This window comes from Vicia villosa, linkage group LG2 (assembly GCF_029867415.1).
Source record: "Vicia villosa cultivar HV-30 ecotype Madison, WI linkage group LG2, Vvil1.0, whole genome shotgun sequence".
NCBI classification, from domain to species: Eukaryota; Viridiplantae; Streptophyta; class Magnoliopsida; order Fabales; family Fabaceae; genus Vicia; species Vicia villosa.
Window position 1 is genome coordinate 130,168,099 of NC_081181.1, and position 27,229 is coordinate 130,195,327.

Consider the following 27,229-nt stretch of genomic DNA (forward strand, 5'->3'; position numbering starts at 1 on the left):
CGTTAATATTTATTATTTTGATTAGTAACTTAGTGTTCCCGTTAATGTTCAAAATTTGTTCCCGTTAATATTCAAAATTTTGATTAGTAACTTAATGTTTCCGATAATATTCAAAATTTTGATCAGTAACTTCGTGCTCCCGTTAATATTCAATATTTTAATCAATAACTCCGTGCTCCAGTTAATATTCAATATTTTGAATATTAACGGGATACATGTTCATTCGCACTGGAACCAGTGTGGTACGCTTATTTGTTTTAATATTAAATATTTTGATCAATAAATATAATTTTTCCGTTAATATTTCATATTTCGATCAATAACTTCATGCTTTCATCAATATTTTTGTTTTGGAATTATTTATAAAATTATTTAAATCAATTGTAAACTTATTCTCGTTATTATTCAACATTTAATTAAATGTGTTAATATCAGTATCATATGCGCGTACCATATAATTAGCCGTGTGTATCCGTAATATATTATTTTGTATTTGGATAGAATTGACCCCATTAAAGTTTTAATGGTAATATTTCAATTATATTATATTATATATAGATAAATATATATTGATTATTGATGAACTTGTCCAGTTAAAAATTTAAATTTTATAAATGACAAATAAATTGTATGATTAATAAAAAATATCATACAATTTTGATATTATTTATTCATATATTACTTATGTTTCATTCTATTACTATTTATTCATACATTACTTATGTTTCATTCTATTACTATTTATTAACACCCATAGTTATTTTTAAATATGTTTTAAAAAAAATAGTCAATAGATCTAATATATTTATTTTATTTGATAATCTCTAAAAAATTCCATTAATATATATATATATATATATATATATATATATATATATATATATATATATATATATATATATATATATATATATATATATATATATATATATATATATATATATATATATATATATATATATATATATATATATATATATATATATATATATATATATATATATATATATATATATGGGGACGACTCAAGTGAGAACACTTGGTTATTATGAGAAATGAGAACAATGAATCACGACCATTAAATTTTGATTTTGTTGATTTTAATGGACTGGATTGATTTCTCTTTCTATGTTATATATATATATATATATATATATATATATATATATATATATATATATATATATATATATATATATATATATATATATATATATATATATATATATATATAACTTTCAGATTTTATATTTTAAATAATTTAGTAGTATTAGTAAGAAATCTTATTAAAGTGAAAAATAGAAAATAGTAGTTAGTTTAATTATGCATTTTTTATCAAAAAAATCCATACAATATATAAAAGCAATGATATGCCTAAAACACTTTATTAAAATATGTATCTAATAATATTAATCCTTTTGTCAAATGAGAGGTTAGACATCTTCTAACCATATGAAATTTGGTTTCAAAATTAGGTTGATAAATTCATTATTTTTGGAAAGTTTCTATCAAATAATTTTGAAGGAAATCAAGTGAGATAAATTATTTTTATTAATTTTTAATGATAATTTGATTCACTCAATTTTTGGTGATACAACATCAATATAATTGGAGTACTAAATATATTTGTAAAATATTTATTTTATACCAATTAAGATATTGGTAAGTAATTGATATGATTTTAATGTATGATTCTATATCAATTAAATTATCCCCAACGTAATGATTTTAGCGTATGGGTCGTTAAAAGGCTTTTATATCTTACAAAATTAGATAATTTTAGGTAAATCATACAAAAGTACAATATTTTCTCAAATTTATTTTTCTGGTAAATCATACAATATTGTAAAAACAGTATAATTTTGTAAGATATAAAAGTACAATATTTTCTCAAATTTAATAATTTAAAAATACATGTGTAAGTACTAAAAGAATAAGAAATCAAAAGTTGCAATCACATGCATTAAATCATAAATTAAAAGTTGCAATCAATCAATCAATGATTACTAAAGGTAACTATGATATTTAAATTTTTTTATAGGTAAATGATTTATGTCTTTTCATTCTAAACTCTTTATTTACTTAAAAAAATGTACTGTTTTTTTAGTTTATTCTTTGATTCTATTTTCTTATACATTTCAAAACTATGTATATATTTTTAATTTGTAATATTTTATTATATTTTATCTTTATTTTTGTTTTGTTTTGTTCAACCTTACAATAAATAAATATCAATAATATTTTATAAAACTAACTTTATAAATTATATATATATATATATATATATATATATATATATATATATATATATATATATATATATATATATATATATATTTTGATATTGATAAACTTAATTTTTTAATTTGACTTAACTAAAATATTCTTTAGTTCTATGAATTAATATACAATATTATGTTATTTATATATTATAATATCTATAAGTTTTATAATTACTAAGATTTAATATAAATATCACTCAAACATAAAATCAATTAATCAATGAAATTTATTTATTAAAATTTGCAATAATATACCAATTATTTTCATATCAAGAAAATAGGTGTGCTGCTTCATTATTTCAATAAACCATTCTTTAAAATCAGTTCAAATCGACCATAATGCTTGGACTATTATGGATAGGAAGTTAAAAATTGCAATCACATTGAATCAAAAATCAAAATAATAAATCAAAAAGTTGCAATCAGATTAAATAAAAAATTAAAATTGCAATCAATTAAAGATGATTATGATATTTAATTTTTTTATAGGTAAATGATTTATGTCTTTTCATTTCAAAACTCTTTATTTACCTAAAAAAATATACTGTTTTTTTTTTTTATTCTTTGATTCTATTTTCTTATACATTTCAAAATTATGTATACATTTTTAATTTGTAATATTTTATTATATTATATCTTTATTTTTTGTTTTGTTCGACCTTACAATAAATAAATATCAATACTATTTTATAAAACTAACTTTATATATATATATATATATATTGATAAATTTAATTTCTGAATTTGACCTAACTAAAATATTCTTTATTTCTATGAATTAATATAAAATATTATCTTATTTACACATTATAATATATACAATTTCGATAATTACTAAGATTTAATATAAATATCACTCAAACATAAAATCAATCAATCAATCTATGAGATTTATTTATTAACATTTGCACTTAAAATATAAAAAATTAAAGTTCATTCTATGAATTAATATAAAATATCATGTTATCTACGTATTATAATATCTACAATTTCGACAAAACTTGCGCAAGTATAACCCAATAATTTCAAGCAAATTCTCCATTGTATATTGACACCAGCCAACTTGATTTCTACTTCTACTGCTCAAACTTTCAGGGCAGTCAAAGAAGAATATTTATTTCAAACGAATCGTATAGACGATGTTTGCTACTGTCTGCACCAGAAAAAAAATCCAAAACACATGGATTAGGACAATATTTAAATTGTTACTAAAAGAATAAAAGAATAGAAAACGGGGATTAGAAACAACCCAGGTAAAAAACGAACCATATACAAAGGAGTGACGCCAATTGGTACTTCAAAATGATACACTACAAATTCAACCTGCAAATAACATGAAAGATATTTTCTATCAAGAAAAGAAAGGAACAAAGGTTAAATACCGGTCTGTCCATGAATAGTCGTGGGAATGGCTGGAATTGCAAAAATAGTATAAACCAAAATCGGAATTGCAAAAATAGTATAAACCAAAATTTCCACGATTAGGTTTGATGAAAATGATAGAGAATGTGAAAGTATGATCGGTTATATATAGTAATGATAAAACCATTTTGGAATGTGGAAGGTGAAGGGCTTGGAAGGCAGAAGGGTTGGAAGTTATGGATCGAAGAATAGAAGGTTGAGGCTGCTGATGTGGAATATTGTGGAGACAACTGCTGATGTGGACAATCCCAATGATCAAAAGGGAGATTTTTCTTATAGGATAGATATCATTGAGTAGCATTATTGAGCATTATTGAGAGTGGATCAGTTGAAACTTTTCATTTGCATAACTGCATGTGGAAGTTGGAGGGATGGATTATTAACTGCTGCTGTATGTTAGAAACGAATGAATATTTGAGAAGCCAAAAGTGATGTGGAAGTTGGAGGGATGGATTATTAACTGCTGCTGTATGTTAGAAACGGATGAATATTTGAGAAGCCAAAAGTGGTGACGTGATGCACCAGGTTGAAAGTTGAAAAAGAGAATTCCTTGCTACCATGAAGCCATGTGTCGCAGCCAGAGGAGTTGTTAAAAAAAATATACTTTTCTTATATTATAGATTAGAATAGAATCATTTTGTTAATAATTTTATGGATGATAATTATTATTTGGCAAAGAGAAAATAAATGCAATAAATTTTAATAAATTTATTTTCTTCTAATATAAAAATTATATAAAATAGAAAAATGAAATTATTAATTCAAATATTTAAATATGAAAATTAATCAACTATTAAAATATTGAATATTAATGGGAACATGAAATTACTGATCAAAATATTAAATATTAATAGAAACATGAAATTACTCATCACAATATTAAATATTAATGAGAACCTGAAGTTACTGATTAAAATATTGAATATTAACGGAAACATGAAATTACTGATCAAAATATTTAATATTAACGAAAAATGAAGTTACTGGTCACAATATTGAATATTAACGAGAACCTGAAATTACCGATTAAAAGAGTGAATATTAACAGAAACATAAAATTATTGATCACAATATTGAATATTAACGGGAACATGAAGTTACTGATTACAATATTTAATATTAACATGAACGTTACTGATCAAAATATTGAATATTAACGGAACATGAAATTACTGATCAAAATATTTTGAAATTAATGAGAACAAAGTTCGTGAACAAAATATTAAATATTAACTAGAACATGAAGTTAATGATCAAAATATTGATTATTAACGGGAACATGAAGTTACAAAAGGTTGTTTAGACACAATTTAATTTTGGTGCTTTAAATTTTGTTCCAGAATTTTTTTAAACACGCGAAGTTACTCATCAAAATATTTTGAAATTAACGAGAACGAATTTCGTGAACAAAATATTAAATATTAACTAGAACATGAAATTAATGATCAAAATATTGAAACAAATATTTAGACCCATGAAATTACTATTCATAATGTTTAGACACAATTCTTTGAATTTTGTTCCTGAATTTTTTAGACACAATTTAATGTTAATTATTCATACTTTTTACTACAAAAATATTACGTACTTTTAATATACATTTTTTTCTATTAAAAATATATATCTGAATCAAATGCGCGTCCCATACTAGAACCCGTGCGAATGCACGGGTTTGTTACTAGTTCTTTTAAAAAAGCAATTAAATTTGAGAAACTCTAACCCCACCCAATGGGGTTCTCACGTATCATGTCCGTTTCAAAAAATGTCCCATATTTTCCGAGATGTATTTCTGAATTTTTTTTAATTTAATGTTGAATTATTTCGTAGGTATATCTACAAAACTTTTTTTTAAATTTAAATTAGATTTAGATGAAATTTGTTTTGATTTGATTCAAATTTAAAACCGTAATCAAATACAATCAAATCATTTGATTGGATAAAGAAATATAAAATCAAAAGAAAACAAAAATAGTTTTACTAAAAATTTGTAACAGACTTTTTATATTTTTTTTATATTTTATATTTCATATGCCTAATTGACCTAAGTTTAGTTTTGCTCTCCTCTCTTCTGCAATTCCTCAGCCACCATACACTTCTCCTTCCGCCGCGCCATTCTCTTCCGGCCACCCTCTTTCCGAGCTATTCCCTTCTCGCAACCACCATTCTCCGACGTACTTTCTGGTTTTTGTCTTCCCGCGCTCCGTCCGGCCACACTACTTTGTTCACCGCCATCTTTCTTAAACCCTAAACCCTCAAACCGTTATTCATTCATATTTCAAAGCTTCCATGGATTCAATGGATTTTAAGCTGAGTGAACTACTGAAAGAAGTTCAAGTAGATTACTCTCCCCAGTTCTCTAAACTCGTAGACGACACCGTCTCTTCCATCAAATCTTCCATCGACAAAATCCCTGAAAACTATAAGGTCATTATTCTCTCTGTCTTTTTTAACTATTCACTTTAGCTTTTGAAACATTCAATACTGATTATGCTCAATGCTTGCTGATTGAATTTGCAGGTTAATGCTGATTTGGCACCGAATTTTGTTAGGGACATCGGTGCTGATAAGGTGGAGTTCAAATTTAAGAAGCCTTCGGTTTTTAAGCTTGGTGGTAGTTACTCCATACGAAGTCTCGCAAGGCCTGAATTAAATGTGGACCTTATTATAAGGTTACCGAAGGTATTATTCATATATGAACATGAAGCAGATTACTTGTATACAATCTATGTGTATAAAAGTATGTTAATTGATAGTATTTAATTTAGTTTAGGGTTTAATTTGCTCTAAGTCAAAAGTTTACTATGATATAATGATTATGATTGTTTGCCTCAAAAACTTTTTACACTGACGATGCAATATGAATCAAATCATTTAGTTTATCGGTGTTGAGTGTATACTTTGGTATTATAGCGGTTTATAACTGTATGTTGTATTATGATAGGAGTGCTTCCATGAGAAGGATTATTTGAACTATAGATACCATGCCAAGAGGTGTCTTTATCTCTGCTTGCTGAAAAAGTATTTGGAGAAATCTCCATCTATTGGTAGGGTTGAATGGTCTACCATGCAGAACGAAGCTCGAAAGCCTTTACTGATTGTGTATCCGGGTTTGTACATTGATTGTTAGCTTAGTGTTTAAGTTTCAATGCCTTTTGTTTCTAAAATAATATTGGGATGACTAATGGAGAAATTTTCTGCAGCTGCAAAGCTTGTTGATGTTGATGGTTTTTCTGTGAGAATTATTCCATCGGCCATGTCTATCTTTAGCATACCGAAGTTAAACATGACACGTAATAACATTCATAATTCGAACAATGGTTTGTATCTTTAACACCTAAATTTGATTTCTTTGAGATTTTTGCTTCTTCTTATACAATGGATTGATGATTGATTGTTAATATTATGAAGGGAGTTCTGTTCAAGCAACACCGAAGTATAATTCTAGTATCTTGGAAGACGTGTTTATAGAGGATACAGAATTAATGAACAAACTTTTTCTTGGATGGAAGGAACTAAGAGCAGCTTTAATCCTACTGAAGGTTTGATATTTGAATCATTAAGTACAAAAATAAAATATTTACGTGGAAACACTGAATTCAATGCTGCTCTTCTCGGATTTAGGTATGGGCTCGACAGAGAAGTTCAATATATGCTCATGATTGCCTGAATGGATTTTTGATATCCATCATACTTGCACATCTTGCTTCTAGGGAACAAATTAAGAATTCAATGAAGGTCATTGAAATAATTCGCATTACTTTGAACTTCCTTGGTATGTATATAGACTCTCCTTTACATACTCATTTTATTTAGTACTCCTCACCATGTTATGGCACCACGATTGATCTGTTATGAAAGTGAACCTGTTTACATTGGAGAATTATGACTGCCATCTTTCCATGTGCTACACATTTGATGCACTTTATCGATTTTAAAATGAAATACTGTAAACATTTATTATCTCACTCTATACTGATTTATTTTGATGACTATATGGTGTTTGCTTGCCATATTTTGGTATTCTCAGTTCACTATTGTTGTTTCTGTTAACTATTATAATTGAATTCCACGTAAGTTTTACATGAATAGACCTTTGCTGCCATATGTAGTTAGTCTTCTAAGTGAATTTGTTGGCAATTTGCTATTGACTTAAAATTGGCTTAGGCTGGAAGTGGGGGCTTTAAAAGCTTAGATATTAAATACAGATATTTATTATTTTGATTGGTTTTGCAGCCACTTCGGAGACTTGGAGCCGAGGTGTCTACTTTCCAAAGGAAGGCCAGGGAAATATTACTAAAGAGGTCCAGATCTCTAACTTTTTTTGTCTACTTTTGTAATTCTATTTTGTATATAGAGTGTGTAAACGTTCATGTTCCATTTATGATAATTCTGATATCCAGATCTCTATTTTTAGTTTATTTTCCTTTAAGGTTTTTATTTGCATTCCCTTTTCATTTATTATGTCCCTGTTTTAAAATGATATGATGGAGCGAAATTTTAATAAATCATATTCTCGTAATGCTATATCACCTTTAACCCTTCCTTGGCAATTAGCTTTGTATTTTCAATCACTTGCACCACAACAACTCAATCTTGGATCGATGAAATTTTTTTGATGCACCATTTAGTAAGAGTTTTCTTTAAAGTTTTCCATTTACATTCTGAGATATTCATTGTTGTGTTCATGATTCCCATATACAGGAAAGAATGCAACTAAAAGGGTCATTTCCAATTGTGATATGTCATCCATCAGGGGCATTCAATTTGGCTTTTCGAATGTCTAGGATTGGTTTTACCCAGGTACATTTTGGCCAGCACACCAACTTTGCCCTTTCCTGTTTATGCTATATCGTGTCACATACTCATTTTGATTATTCAATGTATATATTCAGCTTCAAGACGAGGCTGCTACGACACTTAAATGCATGGAAAAGTGTAGAGGTGGTGGATTTGAGGAAGTTTTTATGACCAAGATTGACTATGCTGTTAAATATGATTATTGTATGAGGTAATGTTTTTTAATTTAGCATGTGTTTATAATTGATAATCCAGTTGGGATATTTGAATGTTTATTTTTGTGTTACATTATAACATTATGCTGCATGTTTATTTTTGTGTTTACATTATAACACTCAGGAGACTTGCCTTTTTATCTTCTTGCCTTTGCTTTTCTTGGTGATAAATACCATATTAATTCAGATGCCGTATAATGTATTGGGTTATTCTGTTGATTCATTTTCATGATGGTTTGCTTCAAGCTGTAAAAGCTGCAAGCTTATTTTATTACATGTTTTACTCTTGTAGAATAAACTTTAAAGGAAACAAAGAGCTATATGCGTCAGGAATTTGTTTGGATGATGAATGCTGGAGATTGTATGAGGAGAAAATACATGCTATATTAGCTAAAGGATTGGGTGATAGAGCAAAATTCATTCGAGTTATATGGAGAAATGCAGAATGTCAATGGCGCGTGGATGATGTATGGTTTCAAGCATGGATTTTCAGAATCTCATTTAAAATATTTTTCATGTTTTTCCTTATTCTGTTCTGTCTCTGATTGAATTTACAACCTCAGGGCTTGTCAATACTTGATAAAGAGCCCTTGTTCATAGGAATTTCAGTCAGTAATTTGGAGAAAGCATATAGGATGGTTGATATTGGTCCAAATGCTGAGAGTAAAGAAGAGGTACAATCTTTTATTCATGTTCACTCTGTTTTTCCTTGTGTTCAAATTTGTGTTGCTTTGAATGCATCACCGTCCTTACTCATGATTTCAAGCAGGCTCTTGCGTTTCGAAAGTTTTGGGGAGATAAAGCAGAGCTTAGAAGATTTAAAGACAGTAGAATTGCAGAAAGCACAGGTGAGGCATCTCCTGTTGGAATTCATTTACTTAGTTGATAAAGTATGACTAGTGTAGCTTCCTTATGTATAACATGGTAACCCTTTTTTTTCTTTTCTAAAATAGTATGGGAATGTCAGAAATGGGAAAGGCATCTGATTTTGAAAAATATAGCTGAGCACGTCCTTAGTCTGCATCTATCTCTTCCCAAGGACAATATTATAGTAGTTGTGGATCAACTCGATTTTTCTTTGGCTCATGGTGCTGCAGGTGACAATCTTATCTATTCACTTCTTTTTTGACCCCTTATGTTTCTATCATTAACATCTTCTGTTCTTTTGAAATGATTAACCCACAGACCCTATATCATACTCTGGAAGTTTGCTCGAGGCATTTGATGTTCTATCAAAACGCTTGCGTCTTATTGAAAACCTCCCTTTGAAGGTGTCTAGTGTACAACCTTTAGACTCCGGTAATTTCTTCACCTGAACAAACATTTATTTATTCAAATATGTAATCTTCAAAGATTTTCTTGTGTTATTTTTTAAGTCATTTGTGTCAATGCTTGGGGTGTGTTATTATAAACCAAAAACTGACAACTTTTTGCCAAAGAAAAAAAATGAGGGTGCTTAAGTTCTACATGTTGAACTCGTTGAAAAGCTTGACCTAATCCAAATGATTGTTACATGTTCATTATAATTTACAGCATTCAGGTTTACATCAGTCTTCCCTCCCGAACCTCACCTACTAGCTAATGAAAAGATTGAATCTTTCAGACTGAATAAGTTTGTTCCATCATGCATTCAACCACTAGAAATAATGGTTCAGGTATGGTTTTATGCTCCAGTAGTCCAGTGCTGCTCAATGAATTGACCTATGCACAGAAATTTTACAAACACCTTTTTTTGCTCTTTACAGCTGGAAGGTTCTGGGAACTGGCCAATGGATGAAACTGCAATTGAAAAAATAAAATCTAGTTTCCTTATTCAAATTGGAGAAAGGTGAAGACTTGTGTCTCTTATTTGCTTCAGTATTATGTTCTTATTTTTCAGTGTTTAATATGACGGGATTATGTTATTATGGCAGTCTTCAAAAGAAGTGGGGGATGACATGCACTGCAACTCAGGATGATGTGGACATATTAATGTCAGGATATGCATTTCGTCTTAAACTTTTGCATGAAAGGGCCCTTAGTTTGCTCAAAGAAAGTATGACTTACACTTATTATATGATTATGATTATTTAAATGGAAATGCCATTTGAGTTTTACTTACCAAACCATTTTAATATGCAGTTGGGAATGATAAAAAAACACGGGTACATTCTGCAGACAAGACGCTTTTGATTCGTAGTCAACATGCTAGCATGATAAATGGACTACAAAGTCTTTACCCAATTTATGGACCAGTAGTTAGGTGAACATTTTGAAAATTTCTGTGTTAAGTTATAATTCCATTTATTATCTGTAACTCATAAATTTTATTCTGTGTCTAGACTAGCAAAACGTTGGGCTGCTTCACATCTATTTTCTGCTTGTTTGGTAGAGGAGGCCATTGAGCTATTGGTTGCATATCTCTTTCTCAATCCTTTGCCGTTTGAAGCTCCATGCTCACGGATCACTGGATTTTTAAGGTGTGTTTCCTATTTTTTGTTACTCATTTACTCGGAAGATGATGAGAAATATTGAATATATTACTAGACAGGAGTAAGTGTACTCTTTAAACCTAATTTTCTTGGGAGATTGCCATAAAGCTCATTACCACAGTTAACACAATCTTCCCCTTGTTAAAGGGTTTCACAATTGGGTATATGAAGTTAGGATGGACAATTACCCGAAGAGGCCGAAACTGAACATCCAAACTTTTAACTATGGTTATTGATTTATACATATTATAACACTTTTGTTTCACTGACAGATTCCTGCAGTTGCTCTCAGACTATGATTGGACTTTTTCTCCCTTGGTTGTTGACATAAATAATGACTTGAGCCAAAGTGATGTAAAAGAAATAAATGTAAGTACATAATAAGAAAAAAACTGTTAACTTCCTTATAGTCTGTTAATTTTCAAGGCTTTGCTTCTTTTCAGTATTAAAAAGAGTAATTACTTGTTGATAATGCTGGTCTTAGGAAATATATGTTCTTGATGATAACCATGGGTTTTCAGGATAACTTTTTGCTACAAAAAAAAGGCCAGGGAGAGAATGGGCAAAATGTAGGGCCGGTGATGTTCTTGGCAACAGTTTACGATAAAGCATCTGAGGCCTGGACTGGATTATCACCTAATGCACTGGTTAGGCCTGAATTGAAGATAAATTTCTTTAAATTGGATATAAAATGAGTTTTGTATATGTTTATTTCTTTAGGCCTATAAGTCAACATTTCAATACTGTTTAATTAATCTAGCGAGTGCATTCTAAATTGCTAATTGATACTGAGGCGTTGTATGTAATGCATTGTTAACAGGAACTTAAAAGGTTAGCTGCATATGCCCGAAGCAGTGCAAATTTGCTAAGGAAACTCACATTTCAGGAGGAGATTGGTCCAAATAGATGGGAGGTAAGTTGAACACATTTTTTCAAGTTTTAATTTGTTTCAACTTTCAGTGGTAGATTATAATGAGATTTCTTTTAAGAGGCTAATGCTTTATTCAAATCTTGCGGCAGTGCCTTTTACGGACTCCTTTAAACAATTACGATGCAATCATTATTCTCCACAAGGACAAACTTGCGTATCCTCAAAGGCTTCTCTTCTCATCAGAAGTTGGTCACGGTATAGTTCTTAATATTTGGTAGTTTACAGAATTATACAGTATATACAAATGGCTCACGAGTTAGGGGGATATCATTAGTTGACAGTGATAATTATTTGTAGCAAGGCAATTTACAATTTCATTAACCAAACATATTCTAGATCTACCAAACGTTTAAGACAGAATGACATTGGTCTCACTTACAGTATGCTAACAAATATATTTCTGTCCTTTTCCCTCACTTTATCTTCTTCGCTTTCACAAGCTTAACTTATCAATTGATATTCTCATTTGCAATGTTCCAGGAACCCAAGTTGCTAAAGGACATGCTAGCAAATTCTTCCAACCCTTTTTGTTGCCTAGAGATTTGAAGGGTAGGCCAGAGGAACTTAAAAAGAAGTTGCTGGTTGACTTCGATCCATCAAGGTGCTTTATCAAAGATTTAGAGGTAAGTACAATGAAAATGGTTTGATTTTGAACATAGTGGCGTTGTTTCCCTCTGGCGGCATCCTCTTTACTGTTCTTGATATCCTCACTTATCACTTGTAGAAAGAGTTTTCCTCCACATTCAAGTTATGGCATGATTCTCTAGGAGGTGATGCCATCGGTCTAACATGGGCGAAATCGTGTCCTTCCAAGGTAAAAAATTTGTGCTTACATTGTTGATTGTTGATATGGTGCAAAGTATTATGAATTCTTACTATACAAATCTAAGCAAATGGATCTTCTGATCATTGCTTTTTCTTTCTTTTTCAAAGAAGCGGAAACAAGATGAAGTGGTTAAGGAAGGATATGACCCTAGGAAGGTGCTAAAAGCTGTAGGTGAAGTTGGAAAAGGGTTTGTGAGGAGTATATACTTTATCAAGCCACCAAGGATTGCTAACTAATGCCATTTATGTATAAATGAGAAAATTTTGTCTCTAGTCAATTTAATTAATTAGAAAAGCAATTTTGGTCAGCATGGAGAACACAGTTGAATGTAGGATCGATCTGGTAGAGCACACGAGTTTGTGTAGATTGGTGCACATGTATTCTGCTCTCCCACTTTCAAAGTTTGGCAGCCCGAATGGAATGAAGAAATCCAGATTCTTATGTATTGTAAAGAAGCTGATATAGTGTATCATTAATTTATATGTTTCACGAGTTTTTTCAACTCTAACAGGGATAGATCAAGTTTTTTTAATTATTAAATATTGATATTGATGGAAACTGCTGAAAGTTGGAACAAGTTAGTGCTAATACAAATACACAGGTCAAAACATGGAATGATCTTACTGATATTCACCTGCTTAAACTCATTTTTGCTTTTCAAGGGTTCACTTTATTTGACTATCAGAGTTGTCTTGTGTAAGTTAGTTATATTTTATCTATGACAAAAAATAGAGGTCCTATTTGATCTAACAAATAATTCATGAGGCCCTAATTATCTATAATTTAACCCTAAAATTTTTTAGATACTGTTCGAAAACAATTCTCCACATTTTTCATCAAAACAATGAATTTCAGTTAAGTTATTTTCAATTTCCTCAAAAAATTACTTCCCCTCATTAAAATGTTTCACCAAACACACTCTAAGAAAATTTGAAAAATGCTCCTAAGAATTTGAAATTGTATTTTCAGACATTTTCATTGCACATCAAATACACAGTACGTAAATGGACAACATCCTCATTTTTCTGCCTTATTGATTCGGAGACCACACCCTTATTTTTTTGCCTTATTGATTTAGAGATACACTTCCTTATTAACCCTATGCGCACCCCATGCATTCCTAATTGAAACACACAGTGGCGGAGCCAGGAACAAAGTTTTGAGGGGGCCAAAAACTATATAATATAAATAATTTATTGAAAGTGTGTATTAAAAAAATGTAACTTACGCTGATAAAATTTTGATTCTAAGTTTCGATTATATGGTTTGATTCTTGGTATTTCTACTTTTTTAAATAAAAAAAGAATAGTTCTATATGGCACGACTAAATCTTCGTACAAATTAAAAAAAAAACACTTATATCGAAGACATTGCTTTGTTACATTGGTTCGATTCTTGGTATTTTTAATTTTGTAAATAAAAAAAGAGTAGTGTTATATGGTACTATCAAATCTTCACACAAATTAAACAAAAAACTTATATCAAAGACATCTTACCTTTTCAACCACATTTAGATCAATTAAATAACAAAAAAAAACAAATTTGTCATACTATTAAATATTTTTCATTAAAAGCATAATAAAACAACTTACATAAATATTAAAATGGGAACCTATATAATGCCAAAACAACTCTCACTCGGCCAAATTAAATTATTTCATATATGTTACACAACAATATTATATTAATATAGTTTATTATTTAAAATTATATATATATATATATATATATATATATATATATATATATATATATATATATATATATATATATATATATATATATATATATAAATATTATAGAACTTTGGGGTGGCCATGGCCACCTCTTGTCCCCATGTAGCTCCGCCTCTGGAAACACACTCATTCGTAAGTGTTACAAAACACTAAAGGATGCAAATATATTACTATCAATAATGTGCGTCTTGCTGTCATTTGTTTGGTCATTCTCATCCAGTCTTCAACTAACTTGAAGTACAAGTAGACCAAACAAGCGAACCCTTAGTTTTACTCATGAATCTGAAGGATAGAAAAACACTTAGAAAGGGGGGTTTGAATAAGTGTGACTTTAAAAACTCTTAAGATAAAAACAATGAACACAATATTTTTATCCTGGTTCGTTGTTAACGAAACTACTCCAGTCCACCCCCTTAGAGTGATTTACCTCAACTGAGGATTTAATCCACTAATCAATCTTGATTACAATGGTTGTCCACTTAGAAACACTCTAAGTCTTCTAGAGTATACTGATCACACCTTGATCACTCTCGGAAATCAACACTTAGAAACTTCTAAGTCTTCTAGAGTCTACTGATCTCACTGATCACTCTAGGAACCTTTTACAAATCAATGTAAAATAAATGTTTACAAGAGTATTCAAATGCTTCTTAGAAAGCTATAATCACAACTGTGATATTTCTCTTAAGTTCTAAGCTTAATTCTCACTAAGATATTACAAGTGAAGTGAGGTTGAAGATGAAGTTCGTAAGTAATGAATTCAGCAGCGTTTCAGTATATTGCAAGAGTTGTATATTTGCTTCTGATCAGAACTTCATATATATAGGCGTTTTGAGAAGATGACCGTTGAACTGCATTTAATGCGTTGCGTGACTGGACAACTTTGCATTTAATGTTTTCACTGTTTTGTCAACTACCTCGAGCCATGCTTTTCTCTGCTTTTACTGACTTTGCCTTTTGTAGCTTCTAACGTTGCTTTTGTCAGTCAGAGATTAGACTTCGTAGCCTGTCATCTAGTACTAACTTCTGATCTCAGATTTTGTGAATACAACGTTTGAATAATCAGAATCAGAGTTACAGCTTGGTGCAGAGCATCTTCTTGTCTTCTGACTTTGAAGTGCTTTAGCGTGATACCATAAGAACTTTAGTGTTTCTGCTTCTGATCTCAAGTTCTTCCGATGCTTCATAGACCATGTTCTGATTCTGTTTGACCATCTTCTGATGTCTTGCGAGAGCATGTTCTGATGTTGCAATCTTGAACCTTCTGAGTCAGTGCTTCTTAACTCTGAATTGTGCATACTCCATATATATTTCCTGAAAAGGAAAATGCATATTAGAGTATCACACTGTCTTATACAAAATTCATATACATTGTTATCATCAAAATAAGAATATTGATCAAAACAAATCTTGTTCTAACAGAATCCGCTCCAAGATAGCGAAGCATCTGAGGTAAACCATATCCATGCAATAGGCACTTTTGTCCACAAAAATGGACGTGCCAACAACAAACCTCCATTATTTTATGGAGAATACATTTATTTCTGGAAAATTCGGATGAAGGCTCACTTAGAAGCACAAGGAGAAGAAGTATGGGAAGCAGTCCAAAGTGGTCCCTTTGTTCCTACAAATGTTGTCAATGGTTTTGAATGAAAAAAGCTTAAAGTTTCATGGAATGACGATGATAAGAAAAATGTCCTCTATGATAAAAAGGCAATCAATCTTATTCAAGGTGCACTTAACATGAACGAGTTTTTTAGTTTCTCTGCATGTACAACGAAAAAAGAAATATGAGATACTTTTGTAGAAACTCATGAAGGAACCGTTGAAGTTAAGAGATCTCGATTAAATACTTTAAGTCAAGATTACGAGTTATTTAGAATGCAACCCATAGAATCTATTATCGACTTATAAAAGAGATTCGTGCACTTAGTAAATCACTTAAGTGCACTTGGAATGAAACTCACTACCGAGGAACAAAATCTCAAAGTGCTTAGATCCTTAACAAGAGAATGGCAACCGAAAGTAACGGCGATATCCGAGAAGAAGAATCTATCTAGAATGACTTCTGCAACATTGTTCGGAAAACTTAAAGAATATGAAACAAAACTTGGAAGACTTGAAACATTAAATGAGTTTAACATGAAATTCAAGTAGAATCAAGAAGATAGTAATCAAGAAAAAGATTACTATCATGAAATTCAAGTAAAAGATTCAAAAGACATTGCCTTAAAGACGAGAGTCAAACATCATGATAGTAATCAAGAAGAATTCACTAGTGAAGAAGATAACGAGTTTATCAAAAAGTTTGAAAATTTCTAAGAAAAGAAAGGAAAAAGGAGGTCATTAAAATGGAAGCACCAACAAGGAAGGTTAAATGCTTTGAATGTGTAGAAAAAGGACATGTCAAAAGTGAATGCCCTACACTTGAAAAGAAGAATAAAAATTTCAAGAGAAATAAGGACAAAAGTCCAAAGAAAGCATATGTAGCATGGGAGGACAATGAAATAAGTTCATCTTCAAATAAAGAACATATGAATCTTGCATTGGTAGCAACACATCATTCCGATGATGAAGACGATGAGGTTAGTAATGAATTTTCCATTTATGATAATGATGCACAAGGTGCCATAAATGAACTCTTGAATGAATTCAAAATGTTGTATAGAACCATATCAACACAAGAGAAAGAAATCAAATCTCTTGAAGAGAAAATTGATATTGTGCAAAAAGATTTCGAGGTTGAAAAACAACAATATGTTGATAAAGAAAAACAAAAAATCTACATGTAATAATTGTGAATCACTTTCTTTCCAAATTGTCCAATTAAAGAGAGTTCTTGAAAGATATGAAAAATGACAAATTGGTTTGGAGGGTGTCCTTAGTCAACAAAGATATTCTAATGATAAAAATGGGCTTGGTTATTCAAAGTTCTCAAAATCAAGTTCTAACAAAACTATTTTTTGTTAAGGCTAGTGACCAAACATCCCAAGAGAAAGTTAACAAGCCTAAAATGGTTCATCACCATCCTAAGAAAGGATTTCCTAAAAAGAAACCTTTTGTTCCTAGATATAGAAGTATTTTTGTTCCTACATGTTTTTATTGTGGTATTGTTGGCCATACACCTAATGCTTGCTATGTTAGAAACTTTAGTGTGGCAAGTGGACATTATGTGTGGGTTTAGAAGGGAACTAACTATGATGGATCCAAAGCACATTGGGTACCAAATCAAACTTAATTTGTTTTGTAGGTGTGCTTAAGGACCACGTTACTCTATGATGTTTTGTCAAATGGTGGTTCTAAGCATTTGATGGGAGGCATAAACTAACTTTCAAATCTAGTTCTAAAGTCCAAGGATTATTTCATTTGGGGAATACCTAAAAAGGAAGAATTCTTGGCATTGGCAAAATTGGAGCACTAACTTTCATATTCATTGAAGATGTACTTTATGTTGAAGGACTAAAGCAAATTCTTCTAAAAGTAAAAGCCAACTTAGTGACACAAGCTTCAAAGTTCATCAAAGATGAATGTTTGATGAAGTCACTCATGAGGTAAAACTCATAGGTAAATAAGTAATATTTTTCATGATTTATTTAGATAACTTATCTTCTTTCCCATTCCTTTTTGCTAATGACAAAAGAGGAGAAGAATTATTGTTGTATGTGTGTTTCTCTAACAAAATTGTAGCAAACAACTTTCAAATGGATCCTCATTTATGAATCAAGGGGGAGCTTTGATTCAGGGGGAGTCTCAAAGGTTAGAGAAAACAAGATTGGATCAAATTTCAAGAAAGGGTTGTCATCATCAAAAAGGGGGAGAATGTGAAGTCAAGCTTCCCAAAGTGTTTTGATGAAGACAAGCTAACATACAAAGAAGGTTTGCAAAAATGGAATGGCTCAAGATTTCAAGAAAAATCAAGATTGAAGAATTATCAAGACTAGAAGAAATCTATGATTCTCTGATCAATTGTTAAGGTATAGCATTCAATCTTCTATACTCATACAAGTGTTCATAAATAATCTCTCATTCATGTCATAATGTTTTAAAATAGTTTTAAAATCAAAAGTTTGCAAATCATGTCATTTTCTAACGTTTTTTCACATTTCGGTCCTGCTGTAACCGGGTAGCAGCCATGCTGTAACCTGTTAAAGCAGCAAAATTTCAAAATTTCTTAACGTTACAAAGTGAAACTGGGTAGCAGCCATGCTGTAATCGGTTACACACGGAACAGAGGCCAAAATGCTGTATCTTTTCACTTGAAATGTTTTGTACCTTTTAGGATTGAAACATGACAAGTGTTCATAAATAATCTCTCATTCATGTCATAATGTTTTAAAATAGTTTTAAAATCAAAAGTTTGCAAATCATGTCATTTTCTAAGGTTTTTTCACATTCCGGTCCTGCTGTAACCGGGTAGCAGCCATGCTGTAACCTGTTAAAGCAACAAAATTTCAAAATTTCTTAACGTTACAAAGTGTAACTGGGTAGCAGCCATGCTGTAATCGGTTACACACGGAACAACGACCAAAATGTTGTATCTTTTCACTTGAAATGTTTTGTACCTTTTAGGATTGAAACATGACATCCATTCATGAATAATACTCCTTTGTAGAGGTGTATAGAGGCTATATAAACTCTATTTTTTCAGATTTCGAAACACCTCTTTCATCTACAATTAAAACAAATTAAATTCATTTCATCTTTCAAAACTACAAGGGTTTTCATATCAACTTTTAGTGAAACTTTCTACACTTAATTTTCATAGAAAATTATCATAAGTTTCATATCATTCATTGAACACTTGTATACCATTAAGAAAACTGTATGCTTGAAGGAGAAGATCAAGATAAGTGATTGATAAATACTTATCAACTTTATTACTCAAATATTATCCATATTTGGTTTGTAAATTCTTGTTGTCCAGGATTGTTGGAAACAAGTTATTAGAAAGGAAATGATTGTTTTCTTGTTTTACTTGGTTGGTTGTTCTTGCTGTCCAGGATTGTTGGAAGCAAGAAAGTCATTAAGGGAGAATTATTCTCTTAATATACTTAGTGAAAATCCAAGAGGATTGTTCTTGGTGGTTTTGTTGTTAGAAGATTGTAGGAGGAGTCTTGGTATAGGCTTGTACAAAAATCGAACAATAGTGAAATCTATTTCAAGTTGAAAAGGGACCGGAGTACTCTCAGATTGTGAGGAGAACCAGGATACATCCTTGTGTTATTTACTTTTCCGCATTTATCGCTTTCATCACAAATCTGAACCATAAAAGAAAGAAACACATTTCCAAACTCATGCATCAAAACCAGAAAAATAAGAACTAGTATTCTAAAATTGGATAAATTTTCAAAGTCCTAATTCACCCCCCTCTTAGGCGTACTCAATAACTTATAGAGGCATCTTCACAATCTTTTGGCTATGGTTGATGCATTTTAAAGCATCGCGGCCGTACATAAAAATAAATCAGCATAAAAAATTTAAATATTATAACAAATGTGTTTCAAAGAATTAATATAATTGAATTTTATCTTTCCGTTCCACACATGTCTGACAACATGGTTTGATATAAAGGCAACAACGGTAGATTGGACGATGCTCCTCCAAACCCCTCAGGAATGACATCAACATGGGATGCCTCAACCTGGACCGACGGGGCTTATGGGGCATCGGGAGGTGAGACATGCATTTTTGTATTAACCTGAAGCTCAATAAACACGAAAATGGTAGAATTGCATGGAAATCAAACTTTCTCAAAACACATTGCTCATCTAAACTACCTTTCAAACACATTGCTTAGTTAAATAACCTATCTAAACTACCTATTACACAACCTATCAAACACATAGTTTAATTTCTACAGATGTATAGAGAAATACAAAAATGTTTAGAGAAATAAAAAACTTCCAAATGTGAGTTTGATGGTGAGATCTTTGATCAATTGAATGATGACAGTAGAAACTTGGACGTGAGTTTAGAGACTTTGAGAGTTTGAGGTGTTTTGAGAGAGTAAAAGAGAAATGAGGAAGGAGAAGGGCTTGACACGTTTTTGATTAAAAATTAGTTTACAAGTGTGTCTCCGTAAGGTATACATAGATGCATTTTCGTATTATTTTTTGACATAAAATTAGGATCTGCCTCATTAATGAATGGATTATGTGTGAATGTGTTGTGTCTGGAAGTGTTTTTCCGTATTTTAGGGGTAATTTTTATTTTTCACTAGTGTGTAGGAGCAATCCTTAGGGTGGGAAGAGAAATCTCCTTTATTATTCCTCAAAATTTACAAGTTCTAGTTCAATCTAGATGTATAAATCAATCAAACCAAAAATTCAGACGAAGACAATCCATTCAATATCCAACTAATGTTTGAGTCATGATTGTTAAAATATTTAATTTAATTATTATATATATATATATATATATATATATATATATATATATATATATATATATATAGATAGATAGATATATATATATATATATATATATATATATATATATATATATATATATATATATATATATATATATATATATATATATATATATATATATATATATATATATATATATATATATATATATATATATATATATATATATATATATATATATATATATAGGGAGCATATCAAGTGAGAGCATTTTAAAATGAGAGATGAGAGGAATAAATATCAATTATTGGATTCATCAAGAGAGAGAAGGTTGATGCATTAATGTGGCTATTAATTTCTCTCTCTTGATGAATCCAATGGTTGATATTTATTCCTCTCATCTCTCATTATAAAATGCTCTCACTTTGTTTAGTTATATTAGTTATTTATTAATTAAGAGATTTATTTGACCAGTGATTAAATTAAGTAATTAAGTTAATTAAAATGTTGGATAAGACTTAGAAATATTTCCTAAGTTTAAGTAGCAATTCGACGAACAAGCAATGTTGATAGGACGTTCGACGAAGAGTTTTGAATTTAAACAAGAGATAACTTTTTTTCATCCTTATCCAGTTTCGAAGAAGAGACACTTGTAATTTCAGGGTAAAAAGAAGACACGCCGTGCCAAATGTGTCATTCTCTGGGAAGATGACCGTTTGATTAGCAGTTATTTCGAATTAGTATATATATGGGTCTTAGTATTAGGATTTGTGGGTGTTCATTCGTTGTACAAAATCTCACAAATACTCAAAGTTTCTGCTGAATTGAGAAAAGAGTCATTAAGAATATAGAAACACCATATTTACATTCCAATTTACAGTTTATGTTACATTTCTAGAAATTTACCTTTCATTGCAATTTACTTTAAAAGTACTGTTGATGTTTTTATTGGCTGATTGACATCTATGTTTGGCTAAAACATAATAGCAGCAAAATATAATACAATGTATAAGTCTTGCAAATATAAAAGAACAAAACAGGTACAAGCAAGATGTTATATGGAATGTCATGACATCAACTCATGACATCGCGCCTGCAGAACTGGATTGAAGATTCAGTTTGATACTCAACAGATACAGAATATTCTTGGAATATTATGTAATCCTATGTGGCGCAAATTTAAAGGTCAAAAGAATCAAGTCAGAATATTGAAGAATCAGACCAGAAGATTGAAGATTCAACAGTTTCTAATTTAGGAGATAAATTAGGAAACTTATGATTAAAAGACCTTGATTGTAGCAGAAGATATCTGCTAATTTGTAACAGCAAGGAGTGTTGCGATTTGTAAGCCCAAGTCCAATTGGGAATAGGTTATAAATAGAAATCTTTTTAACCTAGTTTTGTATCGAAAAAAAAAAGAAGCAAACCGAGAATTAACAAGATGTAGTCATTAGGGTTTGTAAAAGGTAGACCACCCAGGTTGTGGGATGGCTGCCATGTCCTTCTCGAAACCTGTAGGTAAGAGAAGTTATTGTTCTCACTCGAAACCTGTAGGTAAGAGTTGAGTATTGTGTTCTTGATTGAAGCTGTGAAGCAAGATCAAGCTATTGTTTATTGTTAATTGTGTAAATAGCTGTTGCAGGGTTGTAACTGTTAGGTATCACTAGGGAGTGAGCAGAGGTTCTCTTATCTTGGATGGATATCTGAGATAAAGGTTGCATTGGGTAGTGACTAGGTAAATCAGAGGTTGTTTATCTGTAAAACAGAGGTTGTTTACATAAAATAGTACTACTGATAGTGAAATCTTCTTCCTGGCTTGGTAGCCCCCAGAGTAGGTAGTTAAACTGAACTGGGTTAACAATTAACTGTGTTATTTATCTTCTGCATTGTATTGTTTAATCAGTCGTGGATGTTGTAACATCGTGTATAACATCAGGTTTATGTTTAATAACTGTTCCTTTACAGAACCAATAAAGTTTACAATATGGTTATGTTGACTGAACATACATGATCCCATTAATCATGGAATCCTTCTTAGGGGTAATTTAAAACTGGGGATCTTTCTGTTCTGCCTTTGCTAAGTTAATAAGAGATCAAATGTCTTGACATCGTAAGTGACATCCTGAGTCTGTCATACCAGAATTTCAATTGGTATCAGAGCAGGCATCCTGTCTGTTTCTGGATGAGATCCATGTGGGATACGTTCTGGTTGTGGTGAAGGTAGAAGATTGTTTGAACAAGGAATGTTCATATTGTATGGTCCCTTGAAGTGGAGGATGGACCTATATGTGGAGGATTAGACCTACCTGACCTAGAGCTGTGATGCTGGACTAAAGGAGTGTTAAATCCAAAGACTTCTTGCGGGAGTGAAGAATTTGAATTGAACTAATTCAACTGGTATCTATGGACAGAGAAGAAATGCATAAAAACCATCATGCGGGAGTGAAGATATTGATAAGGTAACCTCTGAACCTATGTGAGTTTAACAGGTCAGGATGTTGGTTAGGTCTAGTCTGTTGCTTGGTGCAGAAGCAAGCATTGTGCAGGGTTGAGTTGTAGTCAATCCTTAGTTGTCATGCTTACAACTAATATCTGGGGTAAGCACTGTGTGAATTCTGTTGAATTATAGCTATTTTCCGCTGCATAGCCTCTGTGTAACCCCAATTGTATAAGAAAGATTCTAGGGTTATTTATATTCAACAGAATGTATGGCAGAACCTTATAGCTATAATTAAAGTGTCAAAGATACTTGAGAAATCTCTCAAGTCCACTCAATATGGCATGGTTTATTAGAGCTGTTGAATATCAACTGATCAATGATATTCATAATTATCTGCAAGTGTGAACCTTGAAAAATTTCAAGGCTGGAGTATTCCTAGAAGGAGGTATGCAGCTACCAGCTGAAGAACAGATGTTCTGGTGCTAAACTAATGTAGTGTGAGAATATTGGTTTGGAACCTACTCTTGGTCTGGAAGAGGAGACATCTGACTATAAGTTGATCAGGACACGATTAACATGTGCTTCTACTCCAATTCTTTTAGAAGTAAAAAGCTCAGTACCAAAGAAAACTCATGAAGGTATTCCTTTCTGATCCTTTATGTTTAAATCAAGATGAGCTTACATCTGGTATTTTCCTTTGATCAATGGAACCAGATATGTGTATTTTCATTCATAACCATAGAGCAGTTGTTGGAGCTGAATACTGTGTCTCAAGCACAGTGAAATATGGTCAAGAATGTTTACTGCCCTAGTAGTTATCCAGAAAGGGTAGTGTTGTTTGAAATCAAGGAAGTCAGATGGCTCAGAAGAATATGACTAATTCAGTATTATGCTATAACTAAGTCTGTTCCAGAAACCTAAATGAGGGAATCTCCTCTATAGGTACAGACTATGACATCCATCATCTCAAAATCAGAATGGAAGTCTGAAGAAAAGCTTATTGAGATGCTGACTATTGTATTCCTTGATATGTCTGGATATTGCTGATAATTGCATTATTCTGTTTCCACCCCAAGTGTTATGAATTAGATGTTACAAATGTTAACCAAGAACCATGAAGGATGATGTCATATCAGATGTCACAACATCATCTCAAGATCTTCAGTTTCTTTGTATTGTGTCTGCCAAGAGAAGAGAGTACAAATGTGAAAAGGTAATCAGTCAGAATGACCTAGTGTGAGTAGCAAATTCTAACTGAATAACTGGTAAGTACTTTGACGGGAGACTTAATACTTATTGGGTGTAGAACTTGGATGCAAGACTGAGAAGAAGAAACCAGTCAGGATGAACTAGTGTGGGTAGTAAATCTTACTGAGTAACTAATAAGTACTTTGACAGGAGACTTAGTACCTATTAGATGAGAAGTCCTTCTAGTTATGTATTCAAGGACTAGTGTGAACCAAAAGTCCGTGTTCACTATTATCTTCACAAATTAAGGAAGTATGGCAAGAGTATCTGGTGAAGCATACTGACTCTGTTAAATATCTTGATGGGAGTTGGATATTTACAATGTTTGTATGAAAAGCTCAGACGTGTATGCTGAAGATTGATTTATGGTTATACAATCATAGTTTCTTCTACTTCAAGTTACAGAGTGTGGCAATCTGAATCTTGTGTAGCAAGTAAACTGAGGTTTCTAAACTTGGAAACTGTGGCAAATTCCAAATGAAGGGAGCTTCAAGGACGAACATAAAAGATGTCCTAAATTTGTATATCTCAGGGGGAGTAAGAAAGTACGAAGATCAGCAAAGACAATGTTATTATGCTTCTAATCAAATGGAAAATCCTTCAAAGACTAATCTTTAAGCCAGAGAAACAATGTCACACAAGATGTCAGAACATAACTCAAGTCATGTTTATTCTTAAAAACCAGCAAGGAATATTCTTTGCATTATCATCTGAAGACATGTATTGATGATGTGTATCACTTGTTCTGACCTGGTGCATGTTCCAACCTATTCACAAGTTCACCTGATGCAGTTCTTCTTCGAATAACATCTCTTGATCAAGACTTTTGTTAAAGTCCAGGTATGTTGTTTAAATTGCTTAGGTTTCTAGAGTCTTTTCCTTTTCATAGTTTTGAGTCTTGTTTGAGTCTCTCATGTTCTTCTTTTGGATATGAGGAAAGTCTAGAGTCTAGGTTATGGTTGTCAAATTGTGCAAGCATAGGGTTTAAGGGTAGTGTTCAGACATTTTTTAGTATGAGGTCATTCTTTACAGTTGTTTTGTAAAGAGTAGAGTCTTGTTTCGTGTCGTGAACACAAATTGTTTCTTGGGTTCCAAGTCATTCTATAGAGACGTGTTATCTCTTTGGATAGTCAGAGTTTGTTTGAGTTTGGATGTCAGACGAACTTATGTCTTGGGTGATGTCAACATCACAATGTGCTATTATCCTGGAAGAATGTCTAGGAATGTGCATACGAAGTTTGAAAAAGCGACATTATTGTCTAAAATGGAAGTTCAGACATAATGTGGATTAGAATGGGCAGGTTCTGGTCTTGATGTTAGTAATGTGTTCTGGCCATACATAATTACTTTCATAATGAAGACTTCACTAAGTGAGTATGACTATGAAGACAGAAGTTCTATGATCTGATCAACAGAGCTGAAGATAAGGAGAATTCTTCAGATTCAAGATAAAAAGCTTGTTAATATTTTCAAGAAGGATTTAAAATTTTCTTAAGCAGGCCATGATCCGATATAAACATGGTAAGGTTATGTTCAACAAAATACAAAAAGTGGCAGTTTTTATGTTGAGAATGTGGCAACCTCTCTGTGTGAGCATCTAGTATCAAGAGGTCATCAGTTGATCATTTCAGATGGAGATAAGTTGGCAGACAAGGGTCTGTTGTAGAAAGAGATATGAACCTTGTGGAAGATACTGGTAGTACTAATGTCATACACAATGTTACAGCATCTTATTTCTGGTGTGAGTATCTATTGTAAAGGAGCAACATTGCTATAGTGAGTGTGTTCAGCAGGATAGTTGAACAGAGGGTGAGGCTCTTGAAGATATGCTGATGCGTCTTATGTTTTCCATTCATCATTACAAGGTTTTCCTTGAAGAAGCTCAGACTATCTCAGATAGGGGGAGTGACTTCTTATGTCAAGAAAAGTGTCTTGATAAAAAATACTCTAACATCATAAAGAAAAATGTTACATTATTATCTGTGAATGGTTGAATCTAGCCATGTGCAACTGGAATCCATAATTTTTTCTCTACACTAATGAGGTAGCTGTATGTCTACAAGTGTTGAAAGATTCTTCACGGTTGCATTAAACAGTCTCAAGGTGTTCAGAACAACAGAAGTCTATGTCTATGACTAGTGAGTCAGAAGAGTAAGTGGGGAGTCTGTTACTTGGTCCATATGATGCTTTGTCTTAATCTTTTGAAGAATCTTGAGCTATGTGCTTAAAGGTAAGAAAAGTGACAATGTCTGACAGGATGTCATGACATGTTTAAAGACATTGAATCTTCTAAGTCAAACAAGGAAATCTGTCTTGAAGTTTATCTACACATAAATGGTCGGTGTAAAGTACAATTAATGACTATGCATGCACGGGTATTTTAAGATAACTCCTATCAGAAAAAAACAGTCAAAAACTGCTTTGGAAAGAGTAATTGCTTTTGGAGCTGTTTCCTAATTAACCGTTTGACCGTTGAATAAGACCAAAGAC

The 27,229-nt window shown here is 31.4% G+C and overlaps 1 protein-coding gene across 1 annotated transcript; it reads left to right on the forward strand.

Annotated features, from left to right (window-relative positions):
* Positions 1–5,721: 5,721 nt before the first annotated feature.
* Positions 5,722–13,446, forward strand: LOC131652095 (uncharacterized). Its single transcript, XM_058921870.1, has 26 exons — positions 5,722–6,128; positions 6,222–6,383; positions 6,646–6,811; positions 6,905–7,021; positions 7,113–7,243; positions 7,326–7,476; positions 7,938–8,005; positions 8,406–8,504; positions 8,597–8,712; positions 9,009–9,183; positions 9,280–9,390; positions 9,486–9,564; positions 9,670–9,813; positions 9,902–10,015; positions 10,250–10,371; positions 10,462–10,544; positions 10,630–10,751; positions 10,838–10,958; positions 11,038–11,175; positions 11,460–11,556; positions 11,709–11,834; positions 12,008–12,100; positions 12,208–12,313; positions 12,599–12,741; positions 12,843–12,932; positions 13,052–13,446. The coding sequence occupies exons 1-26, from the start codon at positions 5,991–5,993 to the stop codon at positions 13,178–13,180; spliced, it is 3,141 nt and encodes a 1,046-aa protein (XP_058777853.1). The 5' UTR covers positions 5,722–5,990; the 3' UTR covers positions 13,181–13,446.
* Positions 13,447–27,229: the final 13,783 nt, after the last annotated feature.